Source organism: Molossus molossus, unplaced genomic scaffold, assembly GCF_014108415.1.
Source record: "Molossus molossus isolate mMolMol1 unplaced genomic scaffold, mMolMol1.p scaffold_m16_p_39, whole genome shotgun sequence".
Taxonomy (NCBI): Eukaryota; Metazoa; Chordata; class Mammalia; order Chiroptera; family Molossidae; genus Molossus; species Molossus molossus.
This window is the reverse complement of record NW_023425376.1, coordinates 873,897-888,542: the sequence shown is the minus strand read 5'-3', so window position 1 is coordinate 888,542 and position 14,646 is coordinate 873,897. Positions and strand designations below refer to the sequence as shown.

At 41.9% G+C, this 14,646-nt stretch overlaps 1 protein-coding gene across 2 annotated transcripts in view; it reads left to right on the top strand.

Moving 5' to 3' along the window:
- Positions 1-13,999: 13,999 nt before the first annotated feature.
- NOL8 (nucleolar protein 8) overlaps positions 14,000-14,646 on the top strand; it is a 42,349-nt gene continuing 41,702 nt past the window's right edge. The window contains exon 1 of one of the 2 annotated variants that reach the window (XM_036281567.1): positions 14,000-14,529. In XM_036281567.1, the coding sequence (XP_036137460.1) occupies positions 14,499-14,529 (31 nt within the window). In that variant the 5' untranslated portion in view covers positions 14,000-14,498. The remainder of the gene's footprint in view (positions 14,530-14,646) is intronic. The other variant, XM_036281566.1, reaches the window with a different exon arrangement.

Here is a 14,646-nt window from a genome sequence, read left to right as displayed (position 1 = left end):
CGGAAGAGATAGAAAACTTGAACAGACCACTAACAACTAAGGAAATGAAGAGGTAATCAAGACTCTCCCAGCAAACAAAAGCCCAGGCCCAGATGGTTTCACGGGGGAGTTTACCGAACATTCAAAAAGAACTAACACCCATCTCCTCAAACTATTTCAAAAAATTCAGAAGAAGGAAGACTTCCAACACGTTCTATGAGCCAGCATAATTCTAATTCCAAAAACCAGAAAAAGACACTACGAAAGGAAAGAAAACTACAGGCCAATATCCCTGATGAACATAGATGCCAAAATCCTGAACAAAATACTAGCAAATCGGATCCAGAAATACATCAAAAAAATTATTCACCATGACCAAGTGGGATCATTCCAGGGATGCAAGGCTGGTACAATATTCGCAAATCAATAAACGTGATACACCACATAAACAAAATGAAGAATAAAACCACATGATCATATCAATAGATGCTGAAAAAGCATTCGACAAAATCCAGCATCCATTTCTGATAAAAACGCTCAGCAATGTAGGAATAGATGGGATCATATCTCGACATAATAAAGGCCATATATGAAGACCTACAGCCAACATCATACTCACATGGACAGAAACTAAAAACATTTCCATTAAGACGAGGAACAAGACAGGGATGTCCACTTTCGCCACTCTTGTTTTAAACATTGTACTGGACAGTCTTAGCCACAGCAATCAGACATGAAGAAAAAATAAAAGGGATCCAAATTGGAAAGGAGGAAGTGAAACTGTCATTATTTGCAGATGACATGATATTGTACATAGAAAACCCTAAAGACTCCATCAAAATCTATTAGACTTAATAAATGAATTTGGCAAAGTAGCAGGATACACAATTAACGCAAGAATCGACGGCATCTTGTACATCAATGATGAGCTCACAGAAAGAGAAACTGAAAAAACAATCCCATTACCATCGCTCCAAAAAAAATTACGATACCTAGGAATAAACTTAACCAAAGAAGTAAAGGACCTATTTGCAGAAAACTACAGTCATTGAAAAAAAGAAATAGAGGAAGATATAAAAAAGTGGAAGAACATACCCTGTTCATGGATTGGAAGAATTAACATAATTAAAATGTCCATACTACCCAAAGCAATCTATAGATTCAATGCAATCCCCATCAAAATACCAACGACATATTTCATAGAACTAGAACAAATACTTCAAAAGTTCATATGGAACCAAAAAAGACCCCGAATAGCCACAGCAATCTTGAAAAAGAAGAACAAAGTTGGAGGGATCACATTACCAGATATCAGGTTATACTACAAAGCGACTGTAACCAAAACAGCCTGGTACTGGCACAAGAACAGGCATATAGACCAGTGGAACAGAACTGAAACCCAGAAATGGACCCAAGGCAATACGCTCAATTAATATTTGACAAAGGTGGCAAGAGCATACAGTGGAGTAAAGACAGCCTCTTTAATAAATGGTGTTGGGAAAATTGGACAGCTACATGCAAAAAAATGAAACTCGACCATCAACTTACACCATACACAAAAATAAACTCAAAATGGATAAAGACTTAAATGTGACCCGTGAATCCATAAAATTCTAGAAGAAAATGTAGGCAACAAAATTTCGGACATCATACGGAGCAGAATTTTCACTGATACATCACCTAAGGCAACAGAAATAAAGGAGAAAATGAACACATGGGACTACATCAAACTAAAAAGCTTCTGCACAGCAAAAGAAACGATCATCAAATGGAAAGGCAACCCACTGTATGGGAGAACATCATTGCCAATGATGTATCAGATAAGGGGTTAATTTCCAATATATACAGAGAGCTCACACAACTCCACAAAAGGAAGACAAAGAACCCAATTAAAAAATGGGCAGAGGAGCTGAATAGACACCTCTCCAAACAGGACATACAAATGGCCAAGAGACATATGAGGAAATGCTCAACATCACTAATCATCCGAGAGATGCAAATTAAAACAACAATGAGGTATCACCTCACACCTGTCAGAATGGCCGCCATCACAAATCATCAAACAACAAGTGTTGGCGAGGGTGTGGAGAAAAGGGAACTCTAATACACTGCTGGTGGGAATGCAGACTGGTGCAGCCGCTATGGAAAACAATATGGTGCTACCTCAAAAAATTAAAAATTGAACTTCCATTTGACCCAGTGATCCCACTGCTGGGAATATACCCTAAGAAGCCTGAAACACCAATCAGGAAGAATATATGTACCCCCATGTTCATAGCAGCACTATTTACAATAGCTAAGATCTGGAAACAGCCCAAGTGTCCACCAGTAGACGAATGGATCAAAAAGCTGTGGTACATATACACAATGGAGTACTATGCAGCGGTAAGAAAGAAAGATCTCTTATGCTTTGAGACGACATGGAGGGACCTGGAAAGTATTATCCTAAGTGAAAGAAGCCAAGCAGAAAAAGACAAATACCACATGATCTCACTTATATACGGAATATAATGAACATAACAGTCTGAGGAATACAGTAGACCCAGACACATGGAAGTAGGGCACAGACTGACATCCCTCAGAAGAGGGGATGGGGGGTGGGGGGGTGGGAAGAGATAAACCACAGAACTTATATGCATGTATGCATGACCAATGGACATGGACAACTAAGCCGGGGACAGGGTGGAGGGGGGTGGGGTGGGGGGTGCCAATGGGGTAAAAAGGTAAAATATCTGTAACAAAAAAATAAATAAAAATTCATAAAAAAAAAAATAAAAAATAAAAAATAAAAATTAGCGAGCTTTAACTTCTAAAACAAGTATCAGAGAGTATTTTATATTAAGAAAGAGATTCTCAGGAAATCTGAGAATACAGGTGATTAAAATCCCCAAAGAATAAGAAATAGTGTAATTTTCTTCATATTGCAACAGATATTCTTCCTTGAGAACATGTATCTCTATTTTCCTGGGAAATACAGAAAATTTCAGCGAATATTTGCACTGAGTGGTACCTTACTCTTTGCCATCCTATATTGCCCTCATACTCTGCCACATTCTACAGTGCTGACTTCTGTCATCTGAGAAACACCTTCCTTGGATTATGGGGCCTGATTATCCTACTTGCCATTTTACATCTTGGGTCCTCCAAGTCTGTATTGTTTACAATGGAGAAAGATAAAAAACTTATAAAAAGTCTTTGGTAATTTTTTAAATGTTGTAGAAAGCTAATGAAAAATATGAGAGGCAATCTTCACATATAAATGATGAGTTCCTGCAAAATGAATACCAAGTAATGTCACAGCAAACTATGAATGACAATGTCAAGGTATTTGTAATAGAGCAAAGAGATAGGAAAACTAAGTCATCACATTAAAGGATAGATATGCAGAACTCAAACAAAGAACCTGTGATTGGGAAAGGGGAGAGTGGGGAGTTACTGTCTAAAGGTTACAGAGTTTCACTTTGAGCCAATGAAAATGTTCTGGAGGACAGTGGTGATAGTTGCATGACAATGTGAAAGTGTTTATACACTTTGAACTATACACTTTGAAAAGGTTAAAATGGTAAATTTTATGTTATGTATATTTTACCACAAAAAAAGACAAGCTGCATATTCTCATTCATAACAGTTATTTACTTTGAATGAAATATCACTGGTCCATTTCAGTTAATCACATTAGTTGGAAGGATTTGGGGTTATGAATTTTATTGGTTTTCAAGTTTTATTATTTGTAAATTTGTCTGATTAGCATAATTTATTTTGGTCAAGAGTAGAGGTCCACAAGGAATGTGTCCCTTTTAAAACAAATCTACATGAGTGCTGACCAGTGTGGCTCCGTTGGTTGAACTTGGTCCTATGAGCCAGAAGGTCACTGGTTCAAGTCCCCATCAAGGCACATGCCTGGTTGTAGGCTCGATCCCCAGCAGCGGGTGTGCAGAAGGCAGCCAATCAATGTTTCTCTTTCACATCTATGTCTCTCTCTCTAAATTCAATAAAAATGTATTTAAACAAATTAAAATAAAGCAAGTCTACCTGAGACTTGAAATGAAAAGTCAATGAGCTAGCATTCTGGGAAGATGGTGGACTTTCCTAGCACTAGGAATCTCTCTCTCCATCCAGACAACAAATGCACTGGAAGAATCTATCTGATACAAGTTGTTATGAGATGCACAAAATAAGATATAAATTGTGACATCTAAAATATAAAATGTGAGGTAGGGGGTATAAAAATGTGAAGCTTCACAATGCATTCAAACATAAGTTGTCATCAGATTAAAATAGACTATTATAAATATAAGATGTCTTATGTAACCCCCATGATAATCACAGAGCAAAAACCTATAGCAGACATACAAAAGAGGAGAAAGGAACCAAAACATACTACCACAGAAAATCATGAAATCACAAAAGGGGAGAGCAAGAAAGGAACAAGGAATTACAAAACCACCAGAAAACAACAAACTGGCAATAAGTATATACCTATCAATAATTACTTTAAATATAAATCAACTTATTTTCCAATCAAAATTGGTTGAATGGGGAAAAAAAAAACAAGATCCATGTATATGCTGCTTACAAGAGACTCACTTAAGACATAAGGATTCACACATACGGAAAGTGACGGGCTGGACAAAGATATTCCACGCAAATGGACTTTAAGACAAAGATTGTAACAGGACAAAGATGGTCATTACACGCCCTGGCCGTTTTGGCTCAGCGGTTGGAGCGTTGGCCTGTGAACCAGAGTCCAGAGAGTCCAGGGTTCAGTTCCCGCTAGGGGCATGTACCAAAACAAAACAAAACAAAAAAAAGATGGTCATTACATAATGATAAAGGGGTCAACCCAAGAAGAAGATACAATAGTTCGAAATATTTATACACTCAACATAAGAGCACCTAGTAATACATAAAGCAAATATGTATTAGGCCACAAAGCAAGTCTTGGTAAATTTAAGATTAAAATCATATCAAGCACATTCCAACCAAAACAGTATGTAACTAGATATAAATCACAAGAAAACTGAAAAATTCACAAATATATAAAGATTAAATAACTTGTTACTGAACCACCAGTGGATCAAAGAAGATATCAAAAGAGAAATCAAACAATACCTTGAGACAAATGAAAATTTACTATATACCAAACTTATGGACTGCAAGAGAAGCAGATTTAGTCATTGCGATAATTGCCTACCTTAATAACTACAAGATATCGCAAATAAAAACCCTAAATTTACACCTCAAAGAACTAGAAAAAGAAGAATAAATGAAGCCCAAAGTTAGTAGGAGGAAGGAAATAACAAACATCAGATTGGGCGAGGAAAAGAACTAAATGAAATGGAGATAAGCAATCTAACAAATGCTGGAAAGTGTCTTTCCGAACACTGTTTACAAAGATGCTCAGGGAACTTAGTGAGGACCTCAGGAGCATAAAAATGGCCATTCAGAAATAGAGGATGCACTAACTGAAATAAAGAATAATTTACAAGAATTCAATAGTAGAGTAGGTAAAGCTAAGAAGCAAACTATCAATTTGAAATATAAGGAAGCACAAACACCCAATCAGAACAGCAAAAAGAAAAAAGAATCCAAAAAAATGAGGATAGTGTAAGAAGCCTCTGGGACAACTTCAAGCGTGCCAACATTCACATCATGGGGGTGCCACAAAGAAAAGAGAGAAAGCAAGAAATTAAAAACCCGCTTGAAACAATAATGACAGAAAACTTCCCTAACTTGGTAAAGGAAACAGATTCCCAAAGAAGATGAATTCACCAAGACACATCATCATCAAAATGCAAAAGGTTCAAGACAAAGAGAGACTCTTAAAAGCAGCAAGAGAAAAGCAGTTAGTTACCTACAAGGGAGCTCCCATAAGACTATCAGCCGATTTCTCAAAAGAAACTTTGCAGGCCACAAAGGAGTGGCAAGAAATATTTAAAGTGATGAAAAGCAATGACCTACAACCAAGATTACTCTATCCTGCAAAGCTATCATTTAGAATCGGACATATCAAGAGTTTCCAGACAAGAAAAAGCTAAAGAAGCTCATCATCACCAAACCAGTATTATATGAAATGTTGATGGGTTTTCTTAAAGAAGAAAAAAATTAAAAATATGAACAATAAAATGGCAATAAATACATATCTATCAACAATTTAATCTGCAAACAAAATGAACGAGCAGAACAGAAACAGACCTATAGATACAGAGAAGTTTTTGTTGGTTGCCAAATGGAAGGGGGGGTTGGGGGAACTGGCATAAAAGGTGAAGGAATTAAGAAGTACAAATTGGTTGTTAGATTGAGGAACCTCAAAGGAAGGAGGGAGGGGTGAAAAGAGATAAATCAAAGAACTTACACACATATATGCATAACCAATAGACAAAGACAATAGTGTGAGGAAGGCAGGTGGGGGGCAGGGGCAAGAAGGAGGGGGTCAATGGGAGAAAAAAGGGTGGATATCTGTAATACATTTACAATAAAGTTAAAAAAAGATCAAAGAGAGGAAAAATGAAACACACATTAAAAAGACAACAACAAAAAATCAATAAACTGAGAACTGGCTATTTGAAAAGATAAACAAAACAAACTAAATTTTAGCTAGACTAACCAAGAAAAAAAGGGAGGACTCAAACAAATGAAATCAGAACTTAAAGAGAAGATGTTACCAAAGAAATGCAAAAAGTAGTTTTACTATGAAAAATTATATGCCTAAAAGTTGGGCAACCTAGAAGAAATGGAAAAATGTCTAGATATAACCACTAAGACTGAATCAAGAAGAAATAAAAAATCTGAACAGACTAAATACTAGTAATGACACTGAAACACTAAACAAAAACCTACCTACAAACAAAATTCCAGCATCACATGGTTTCAATGATGAATTCACCAAACATTTGAGGGAGAATTAATACCAATCCTTCTCAAACTTCCAAAAACAAAAAAGGAAGGGACACAAATCCAGACATGGGCACTACAAGAAATGAAAACTATAGACCAATATCCCTGATGAACATAGATGCAAAAATTCTCAACAAAGTATTAGCAAAAACCAATACCAACAATATGTTAAAAGGATCATACACTATAATTGAGTGTGATTTAGTCAAACGCAAAGGTAGATAAACATGTGCAAATCAAAACTGTACACCACGTTAACAAAATGAAGGATAAAATGCATATAATGACCTTAATAGATGCAGAAAAAGTATTTAATAAAACTCACCATCCATTTATAATGGAAAGTCTCAAACCACTGGGTAGAGAGGAAACATAATTCAACATAAAAAAGGCTATATATGAAAAGTCCACAATTAATATTATACTCAATAGTGAAACTTTTCTTCTAAGAGCAGGAACAAGACAAGGATGCGCACTCTCGCCATGTTTATTCAACATAGTATTATAACTCCAAGCCAAAGCAATTAAACAAAAACAAAAAAAGTATCAGAATAAGAAGTAAAATTATGTTATTGACATGATCTTGTATGTAGAAAACCTTAACAATTTCACACACACCTAAACAACAACAAAAAACTGTTAGAACGGATAAATTCAGCAAAGTAGCAGAATACAAAGTCGCCACACAAAAATCAGATGTATCTGTACACACCAACAATGAACAATTTGAAAAAAAAAAATTACAAAAACAATTCCATTTACAATAGCACTGAAAAGAAGTTAGTACTTGCGAATTTACCCAAGAAGGTAAAAGACTCATACACGAAAACTACAGACTTAATATTATCACCTAAAGACTTAATATTAAAGAAGGCATAAACAGGAACTTCCGGTCAGGATGGCGGGTAGGTAAACCCAGTATCACCTCTTTCCACAGTCACATCAAAATTACCACTAAACTAACCATCATTCAGAACCATCTGACATCGAGCTAAATGGAAGTCCTACAACTACGAAATTAAAGGAGCCGCCACATCCAGACTGATAGGAAGGTGGAGGCAAGGACAGGCTGGTCCCACACCCAAGTGTGGGAGATAAAAATCAGGAGGGACACCTCAGCTGCGAAGGTCCTCTCTAAGGAGTGAGGGGTCCCTGTCCCACACTAGGTACCCAGCTCAGGGTTCCAGTGCCAGGAAGAGAATCCCCATCACTTCTGGCTGTAAAATCAGCAGGAACTGAGGCTGAGGCTGCTGAAGCCCTAGGCAGCTCCTCTTAAAAGTCCTGTATATGCCCTGGCCAGTTTGGCTCAGCGGTTAGAGCATCTGCCTGCGGTCCGGAGAGACCCGGGTTCGGTTCCCGCTAAGGGCATGTACCTTGGTTGCAGTTTGTCCCTGGCCCTGGTTGGTCGTGCGGGTGGCAGCCACTCGATGTGTCCCTTTCACATCGATGTTTCCCTCTCTCTCTCTTCCTCTCTCTCCCTCCCACTCTGTCTGTACAAAAAATGGAAAAAATGTCCTCGGGTGAGGATTAAAAAAAAAAAAGTCCTGTACATGAACTTATTCGGACTCGTACCTTCCAGAGCCCAGCGTGGCGGAGGCAGCTTGAAAGGCACCAGAGACAAATGAGGAAGAACTGAATTGTTAGGCATTGGGTCAGGAACTGGAGGGGCAGCTTTCTCCTGGACAGACTTGCTGTGGGAGGCCATTGTCCCTTTGGTGAGCTCTTCCCTGGGGCGGCAGAGAGTCGCCATATCTGGGACTTCAGCAACCTGGCTCATACTGTTTGCCCTGCCCTGGTGATTCCCAGAGGCCCTGCCCCAGCCAACCTTCGGGCCCACCCAAGCTGTTTCCAGTGGTTTTACCATAGGATTGGCCTGTCTTGGATCCTGCTTCAGATTTTCCTAAATTATCTCAAACAAGCAGCATCTGGTCTCAGCAAGCCCCATACCTCTCCTTAAGTGGCCCCAGGCCTGGCACTAGAAGCAGCCAGCTTTGGTTCACAACTTGGCTTCTCCTGGGCACCTCCAAACCCAGCACAAGAAGCAGCCATCAGCAGATCACTTTGTAGCTCATGCTGGGAGGCCCGGGTAGAACACACCAACTTAGACTATACACAAGAATAAACTCAAAATGGATAAAAGACTTAAATGTGACTTGTGAATCCATAAAAATCCTAGAAGAAAATGTAGGCAACAAAATTGCAGACATGACATGCAGCAGAATTTTCACTGATACAAAGCCTAAGGCAAGAGAAACAACAGAAAAAATAAACACATGGGACTACATCAAACTAAAAAGCTCTGCACAGCAAAAGAAACAACCATCAAAATGGAAAGGAACCCACTGTATGGGAGAGCGTAATTGCCAATGATACATCAGATAAGGGGTTAATTTCCAAAATATATAGAGTACTCGTACAACTCAACAAAAGGAAGACAAAGAACCCAATTAAAAGATGGGCAAAGGACCTAGACACCTCTCCAAAAAGGACATACAAATGGCCAAGAGACATGAAAAAATGCTCTATGTCATTAATCATCAGAGAGATGCAAATTAAAACGACTATGAGGTATTACTTCATACCTGCCGGAATGGTTGCCATCAACAAATCATCAAACAACAAATGCTGGCAAGGGTGTGTAGAAAAAGAGACTCTAATACACTGCTGGTAGGAATGCAGACAGGGGCAGCCACTATGGAAAACAATGTGATGTTTCCTCAAAAATTAAAAATTGATCTGCCATTTGACCCAGTGGTCCCACTTCTAAGACTATAGCCTAAGAAGCTTGAAACACCAATCAGAAAGAATGTATGTACCCTTATGTTCATAGCATCACTATTTGCAATTGCTAAGATCTGGAAACAGCTCAAGTGTCCATCAATAGATGGGTGGATAAAAAAGCTGTGGTACATTTACACAATGAAACACTATGCAGCTGTAAGAAAGAAAGATCTATCGTTTGAGATGACATGGAGGGACCTGAAGAGTATTATGCTAAGTGAAATAAGCCAATCTGAGAAAGACAAGTACCATATGATCTCACTTACCTGTGGAACATCATGAACAAAATAAGCTGATGAACAAAATAGACCCAGAGACATAGAAAGAAGTGCAGTTCACACTGACAAACCTCAGAGGAGGGGGGTGGGGAAAAAGAATGACATAAACCAAAGCACTTATACGCATATATGTGTAACCAATGGACATAGACCACAATGCTTGGGAAGGGGGCAGGATCGGGAGGAGGGTGTCTATGGGGGAAAAAGAAGAAATATCTGTAACAAAAATAAATAAAAATTGCAAAAAAAAAAACAAGTGTTGGGGAGGATGTGGAGAATCTGTAACCTTTGTGGACTACTGATGGGAATGTAAAAGGTACATCACTGTGGAGAACAGTATGGGGTGGGGATGGGGTTCCTCAAAAAGTTAAAAATAGAATTATCATATGATCCAACAATTCTACTTCTTGGTGTATAACCAGAAGAATTAAAAGCAGGCTCTCAGAGATATTTGTACACCCATATTCACACAAGCATTACTCATAATAGCTACAACACAAGAGCATCCTTTGATAAATGAATGAATACGCCAAATGTATAGACATATAATGGATTATTATTCAGCTGGAAAAAGGAAAGAAATTCTGCAATATACTAATACGAATGACCCTTGAGAATATTAAGTTAAGTGTAATAAGCCAGTCACACAAAGAGAAATATGTATGATGGTATTTATACGTTACCTAGACAAGTAAAATGCAGAGAAAGGAGAACGGTGGTTTCAGAGGCTAAGGGAAGTGGGCAACGGGAAATTATTGTTTAATGGGTATAGAGTTTGTTTTACAAGATTAAAAATTACAGAAATGGATAGTGGTGATAACTGCACAACATTATGAATGTATGGAACATTACTAATCTGTACACTTAAAAATAGTTAAGAAGGTAAAATTTATGGTATTTCACCACAATTAATTAAAAAGCAAAAAACAAAAAAAACCCTTGGTAAACAGGTCCCAATCATTCTTCTCCACCATAATGAAAAGAAACTTCAGATTAAATCCAAACACCCTGGACTCTTCTACTTTCCCACTTTCCAACTAGATCATTGAGTGCCAACTCTCAGCCTGCCAGGGGTCCTGGCAACACAATGAACTACCAGCAGACAAGCCTTGGAAGGAGGGGGAGCATCGCAAGGAAGCAAATGCTCTGGGAATTCTGGATGCAGCCCAATTTATTCTCTTAGCAGTTCCCTAGGTTACAGGGTGGTTTAGGTAATTAAGTCCTTGAGATAGCATCTCTGCTGACCTTTCAGCCAAACCCAACATTCTTCCTTTTCCAGCTGTCTGTCCCTCCCTCCCCCGACCTCTTTGCTGTTTTCAGCCAAGATACGTAACACATTCACTCCTTTAGCGATAAATCCATTGATACTCTCTCTTGGGTGGTGTTTCAATCCATCATGCATACGTTTTCTATTCTCACGCATACTCTGGTCCTTGGCTGGCCAGGCTGTGAGAATGCATACCTCAAGGTTACATTTTGTTCATCTGTCAAACCCCCAATCCTACAATTGAGGAGGCCCAGATTACACCAATAGTCTCTCTATTATCCTTGGCTAAAAATACCATCTAATGGGCAGTAGTAAAATAATTTTCCCCCACAGTATGATAAGGCACTTCTCAAACTTTCAAGTGTGATAAAATAGTGTGGGGGTCTTGTTTTATTGAAGATTTTGACTTAGCAGGTCGGGGTAAGGCCAAAAATCTGTATTTCTACCTATCTCCCAAGTCATGCTCGTTTCCAATCTGTGGGGCACCCCTGGAGAAGCACCTGCACATGTGGAGGTATTTGTTCCCTGTTTGCCTGCTTCCCTCTCCCCTCTACCAGTCACAGCTTCCTCTACCTTCATGATCCCATCCAACAAGCCTGCAAAATTCTTCAGAACTCCCACTTCCTCTTTTTCTTGTCCAGTCAGCTCAGGGGAAAAAAAAAAAAACCTTACTCTCTCCACACCTGTGTCAAATTAGTCTTGACTGATAATGGTTTCTGCTTTGGAGCAGCTTGCACATTTGAGCCAACAGGTACATAACTGTTCCACACCTTATAGACCCTTTCTCCCCTTCTTCAGCGACGCAAAGTGCCCAGCTTTCAAGTTCGACTCTTGAGGTGCAATGCAGGTGTGACACTTCGGTTCTCCTCCAAGACCTTGAGCTAGCAACTTAACTACTCCCAGACAGGGTTAAAAATAGCACCTGCCAGCACTGTTCATGCCTGGTTTCCACTAACACTGAGATGGCATCCGAGGGCCACAACCTCCTCTCTGAAGAGTTGCTGCTACTAATCACGTGGCATCTTATGAGCTGCACATCAGTGGTGCCGATGTGATGAAGAGGGCTGACATGGGTAACTGGGGAACCGGAATACAAGCTCTGGGGTCTGTTCTGGGTTGGAAAACAAGTTAACCAACCTCTTGCTAGACCTGAAGACTGTGGCTTCTGCCAACAAGGAAACTGATCTTGGTGGGAAAGTAGCTCGACAAACAGGCTGTCTGGAACACCAGCTTGTATAGCATAAGGGATTATAAAAGCAGGCCCAGGAGGAAGATGCATTTAAAAAGCCTGCTCAAGCTCGGCCCGTGTGGCTCAGTGGCTGAGCCTCAACCCATCCACCAAGAGGTCGTGGGTTCAATTCTCGACCAAGACACACGCCCAGGTTGCGGACCGATCCCCAGTGGGGGGCATGCAGGAGGCGGCCCATCCATGTTCTCTCTCATCGATGTTTCTCTCTCCCTTCCTCTCTCTCTAAAAATCAATCAATAAAAAAATAAAATAAAACCAATAAAGAACAAACTAATTTAAAAATAATATAATTAAAAAGCCTGCTCAAGTGTCAGGGAAAGAGACATATCTGAAGGCAACAAAGCAAGTCTTCCCATTGCAGTAGGTCCCCAAATCAGCTACTTAGGAATCTTAACCTTCCCCATTTGACAGAAGGCTGCTTTCCTGCATGGGTGTGTGTACAAATACACCTGTTTTTGCACATTAACGTAGCATCTGCTTAGAGACCTGTCCTAGGCACTAACAGAGAGGCGCACGTCTGCCTGGCCCGCCGGCACCTGGTACGTAACCGCCGGACGCCGCGGGGCAGCCCTAACGCAGCCGTCGACACCGCCCACCGGCGACAGCGGCTCCGGGTCCCCGCCCTCACAGCGGGCCGCGGACAAGCGTTCCGCACCCCGTCGTTCCGGGGCCGTTCGCGTTCCCCCCCACGTCATGTGTTCCCGCGATGTCTGAGGAGAGGTCCGGGACGCCTGGGAGGGGAGACTTCCGCCCGCCCCGCAGGACCTGAGGAGGGCCACGTACTGGACTCCGGCGGCGTCCTGCCCGCGCGCCGGCAACTCCTCGAACGCCCTCTTCAGGGCCGCGATCTCGGCTTCCAGGCCGCGGACCTCGGCCTGCTCAGCGGCCATAGCTCAGCGCCAACAGAAGACCTTCTGACTAGCGCGCAGCTCGCGGGCGCTTCAAACCTCGCGCGCTCCTGGCGCGGACCATCCGAGGCGCTCGGCTGGGGGTGGGGAGGAGAGCACGCGCGACGTCCTTGCGCTCAGGCCGAGCTCGCAAAGGATCTCGGGCTCATTGCCGTCCTGCGAACGTCGCCGCGGCCCTTCCCAGCGGCCCCTACGCTTGGGGAGAGTTGGTTTGCTCCAATCGAAGCCCAAGGCTAGGGCCGTCCAACCTGCGCTCGCGGAGGTTGGAGCAGCCCGGATGTGTGCGCACTGAAGAGTCGCTTCCGGGACCGTGGGAAGGGGAGCGTCTCAATATTTTGCTTTCGCTTCCTCACTTCCGCCGACCTAGTCCCGGCGTGGATAGACACATGGCGAAAACCCTCTCACGTAAGAATCGTGGAATTACTCTTTGAATCTTTTGAGGACGTTTAGGGAAGAGTGACGGAGGCATCGCGTGATCCCAGACGACGGGTAACGAAGTAAAGAGCGCTAGGGAACTGAAGGCGCTAACGGAACCTTAGGAGGCTGGGTTGGAAAACCGGTAGGAAGGAATAGAGACTCCGCTTAGCGGGACACGTGACTAGAACTGAGTCGTCCGCCCCCCCCCCCCCCCCCCCCAATACTCCCCGGCCCTGGGTGTGGAAGACTGAGGGTAAGGAGTGGGTTTGGGCCGTGGAAAGTGACCGAGCTATTTGGCCTCCACTGTTCCTTTTCGTCTTTGGGTCTTCAGGGGCAAGAAGGCTGGGCTGAGGAGCTGGGGGCAGGGGGTTCCACCAGGAAGATGTAGGCCGTGCCTCACGCCCAGAACACGAGCCAGACGTTTGGTTTCTGACGTCGTTTGGGGGTCTAGAGTGGGAAGAATGTGTCAGCCCCTTGGGAAAGGTAGGGTGTGGCCGCAGAGCGCCTGTAGGTGCCAAACGGGATTCGAGATCTCATGCAGGGCCTCGGATCGCAGTACCTCCGGGAGTGTCCCTGCGCCCCTTCTGTTCCAACAGCCTGCCCAGAAGAGTTGTGCACTGCAGGTTCTGAAATTAGATCTGGTTTCTGATTCTGGCCTCACCAGTTCTCCGAACGGCATTGGGAAATTGAGGCCATCTCTCCTGCTCATCTGAAAACATGAGATGCACGCAGAAGATGCGTACAACGCTGGGGGTAGGAAACCAAGCGAGTTTGTGTCGCTATGCCATCGGTTGCTCTCTGCCTGAACAGCACTTTGCAGTCACCGTCTTGTGACAGAGTAGTAACTGCATCCTTCTCATGTGACCGAGA